Source organism: Anoplophora glabripennis, unplaced genomic scaffold (genome assembly GCF_000390285.2).
Source record: "Anoplophora glabripennis isolate ALB-LARVAE unplaced genomic scaffold, Agla_2.0 scaffold4366, whole genome shotgun sequence".
Lineage (NCBI taxonomy): Eukaryota > Metazoa > Arthropoda > Insecta > Coleoptera > Cerambycidae > Anoplophora > Anoplophora glabripennis.
The window spans coordinates 190-4,597 of NW_019420517.1; the positions used below are offsets into that span (position 1 = coordinate 190).

At 32.6% G+C, this 4,408-nt stretch overlaps 1 protein-coding gene across 1 annotated transcript; it reads left to right on the forward strand.

Moving 5' to 3' along the window:
• Window positions 1-917: 917 nt before the first annotated feature.
• Window positions 918-1,234, forward strand: LOC111692876 (protein phosphatase PTC7 homolog; the record flags this gene model as incomplete). The annotated part of the gene is made up of 1 exon (XM_023457006.1): window positions 918-1,234. A coding segment is annotated over one exon (317 nt), but the record flags the coding sequence as incomplete, so codon positions are not given.
• Window positions 1,235-4,408: the final 3,174 nt, after the last annotated feature.

Consider the following 4,408-nt stretch of genomic DNA (forward strand, 5'->3'; position numbering starts at 1 on the left):
CAACAATTATAATTATCTTCTTGTGTTACATTAAATTTTAGTCTAAAATAGAAAACAATTATTATCAAAAGCACGGTAACTTACGAGTTAATTAGTCATAATACAACCACTTTCTAATCTGTGAATACAACATAGANTGCGATGCCAAAACGTTCTGGTAATAATAACGCAGTTTATAAATGTTTAATTCAAAAGTCATAAATAAACTTCTTCTGTTTATAACTTTTGATCTAATCAATATTTTTTGTCGCTCGAGGGCTAGTTTTGTAGGTCTTTTAAAGACGAAAAAAAAGTACATTACTGTTATTTCCGTGAAAATGAACGGGAAAAAGTTATAAGCGAAAAACGAATTTACAATCTTCCCCCATATTTATGACTGGAAACTAATATATTATTGTACATAATATTTAGCATCTAAGTGATAAATTCAGCTCGCCGAAACAAAAAGTCGCGAAATAATCTTTCCCAGCTTATTTTGCTGGAGTATTTATTATTCATCCTCTTCAATTTGAGCTATTCAAGAACTTTGTACGATGATTTGTCGCTGACTTATCGTCGCTCAAAGCAAAAATTAACTTTTTGGTTAAATACAAAATTTGTTACCTTTTTTTAGAATCAAGTTTCTTTCATCGAAAAAAAAATTTTTATCAAAAAACTACAAGAACGTCTTACAGATGATACTTTGAAGTTTTCAAAACCCTGCTTAGATTTTCTGTACGTTCATTTGTTCCCGAATAAAAAATAGTAATCTCTATTGATTGAAATTTGATTTTAGTCACCAAAAACCAACTTTTAAAACGCCTGCGGAACTGCAGCTGTTGGACAAAGTATCTTGTACCTTAGAAACGGCAAATGTCAACATTTTATGTTTTTTTTTTTGAAAAAATACACGCCTGACGGCTTTTCCGAATTTCCAGGCAGCAGCACGGCCTGCGTGGTCCTCCTCAACAAGGAGAATAGCACGCTGTACACGGCTAACATCGGCGACAGCGGGTTCATGGTTGTGAGGAGAGGGCGCGTGATCCGCCGCTCCGAGGAGCAGCAGCACTACTTCAACACGCCCTTCCAGCTGTCGCTGCCGCCGCCCGGATACCAGCAGGACGTGCTCAGCGACAGACCGGACGCCGCCATCACGGACAACTTCGCCGTGGAGGACGGCGACGTCATCCTCGTGGCCACGGACGGCGTGTTCGACAACCTGCCCCAGAACCTCATCGTCAACGAGCTGGTGAAGGTGAGTAGTCCGCCAAAATAATAAAAAATTATTCGTTGTCAACCACGGGCGTCGGGTTCGTACACTGACTGGACGTACAGGGCTTTCAGTGAGGTCGCTTAGGTCATTTTTTCAGGTAACAGATGAAGCTAAGATCTCATACCACTTTAAACATATTCAAAATAAAGATTACTTATTTTAAATTAAGAATTATAATTATATAATAAAATTACCCAGTACGGCAGCTGTAATAGGGAATTTTTGTATTGTCTTTAACTTTCAATATGAATTTTACACTGATAGGAGCCCCATCACAAAAAATCGTTTCACGAACACTTTCAATAATTTGTTATAATAGCTTGTACGGGACAGTTTTGATATTTTTTTTAGTTGTAGCGACCCGTATCGTCTCGTCTCGTTATCTTGATTTTTAGTCCAAGCATTATAGAGAAATGCTTACAGAAATTATTACCTGGACAAAAAAATATGACCGTATGGAAAATTAAATTTTAAATTGAGTTTTTTGTTCTTTAAACTCGATCCGAAATGGCGAACATGGTTTAAAAAATCGCAAAGTTGCAAAAAACGGTTTTTTCTAAAATAACTAAAAATTATAGCACCGACTAAAATATTTTAAATGAGAAAGTTGTAGGATTTAAAAAGATCTATCGACTGATTTTTTGTAAGTATCGATTGCTTTGTTACTTTTCGAGATATATCGAAAAAACCGTTAAAAATCTTCTATTTTCTCTTCATCTATAACTCGTTAACATTTACGTTCCCGTACTTGCTATTTACTGCAAGCATAGCCTGCGGCAAGCCAAAAATGTACATTTTTGAAAAATTTTAATATCATTTTTTTTTTCGAGATATATCGATTTTTTTAAAATAAGACGCTCTCGAAAATTGGCTAGATCTTCTCAGCGGATAGTCCTACAGTAACGATTTTCGGTTTATTTTCTTCGTAAAGAGTTATATTATCATGCTGTTAAAAAATGTTGACGATTTTATTAATTTTAAGGATCAAAAAATGACTGAAAAAGTTGCACTTTTTTTGGGTATGTTTTTTTCAAATAACTATTTCAATTTTTATTATTTTTTTGTACTTAATCTGGGGTAGCTAAACACGAATATTATAGCATTTTCGCCTTAGAAGCAAAATAGACCCGTAAATGTTTAGTTTTCTTTCTTTAAAAGTCATTTTCATAAAATAAAAATTGAAATAGTAATTTGAAAAAAACATACCCAAAAAAGTGCAACTTATTCAAAGTCATTTTTTGATCCTTAAAATTAATAAAATCGTCAACATTTTTTAACAGCATGATAATATAACTCTTTACGAAGAAAATAAACCGAAAATCGTTACTGTAGGGCTATCCGCTGAGAAGATCTAGCCAATTTTCGAGAGCGCCTTTTTTTCAAAAAATCGATATATCTCGAAAAATAATTAATATTTTTAAATTTTTCAAAAATGTACTTTTTTGGCTTGCCGCGGGCTATGCTTGCAGTAAATAGCAAGTATGGGAACGTAAATGTAAACGAGTTATAGAAGAAGAGAAAAGATAAGATTTTTAACGGTTTTTTCGAGATATCTCGAGAAGTAACAAAGCAATCGATACTTACAAAAAGTTAGCCGATAGATATTTTTAAAACCTACAACAATCGGTGTTATATTTTTTTAGTTATTTTAGAAAAAAACGTTTTTTGCAACTTTGCGATTTTTTTTTAACCGTGTTTGCTATGTTGGATCGAGTTTAAAGGACAAGAAACTCAATTTAAAATTTAATTTCCTATACGGTCTTTTTCTTGTCCAGGTAATAATTTCTGCAAATTTAACATTAAACCGTGACAGAATGTTTGGACTGTTTTGGCGGTTTTGTTTGAAGCAATAAACTTTTTTGTTTGTGAAAATCTTTGCAACGACGTTTCTTATACAGCTGTATTTTTCTATAACTAAATAATTTATTCATAATTCAATTGCTTCGTAAAATTGTTAGGTATTCTATGAATTTACTATGAAAAATAATAAATAGTAGTGCTTGCTGTAAACCGCAATTAAATAAAATATTACTATTTACAAAATAAACATAGTTTAAACAAAAACATTTTGCAAGGGAGAGTCAATACAACATGTGTTAAAATGGTGCTCCATTCTGTTGTAGACGAAATCTACATCGTTTTAAATATTATTTACGCTAAANCAAGTATCCTATATTGATAAAATTATTTATCGAATGAAATTCTTCTTTTCTTTGTCGGATTGTCTTTTGATTCAATCATTTTCTTGTTCGTCTTCCATATTTTCGTGAAGTATAATAAAAGTAAAAAAAATGTAAGTTAAATGAAAACTAAACAATTACGGGATTATTTTGCTTCTAAGGCGACAATGACTATAATATTCGTGTTTATCTCGTCAAGCTACCCCAGATTATGCACAAAACGATTTTTGTACGTGGTTCAGAAGCCGAGATATCAAAGATTTTGCAAGTGCGAGCCATTTAGACTGCACGTCATCAGTTTTTAGAGCGAGCGCGCGCCGCTTCACCCTACTTCTCCGTCCGGTCAAGCTGACGCACTCAGCGCTTGCACGATGTTAACCTCCATCAAGCGCATCGCTGTAAAATGTTAATTGCGTCCTCAATTTTTTTTTTTTAAATAAAAGAATTATCTCGGCTCCAGAAGGTCGTAGAATTTTTTTTTAAATTCGTGAAAAAATGTCAGCAGTTTCTTTGTTTAAAAGTCATTTTCATAAAATAAAAATTGAAATACTTATTTAAAAAAACATACCCAAAAAAAGTGCAACTTTTTCAGTCATTTTTTGATCCTTAAAATTGATAAAATCGTCAACATTTTTTAACAGCATAATAATATAACTCTTTACGAAGAAAATAAACCGAAAATGGTTACTATAGGGCTATCCGCTGAGAAGATCTAGCCAATTTTTGAGAGCGCCTTTTTTTCAAAAAATCGATATATCTCGAAAAATAATTAATATTTTTAAATTTTTCAAAAATGTACTTTTTTAGCTTGCGGCGGGCTATGCTTGCAGTAAATAGCAAATATGGGCACGTAAATGTAAACGAGTTATAGAAGAAGAGAAAAGAGAAGATTTTTAACGGTTTTTTCGATATATCTCGAAAAGTAACAAAGCAATCGATACTTTCAAAAAATCAGTCGATAGATCTTTTTAAAACC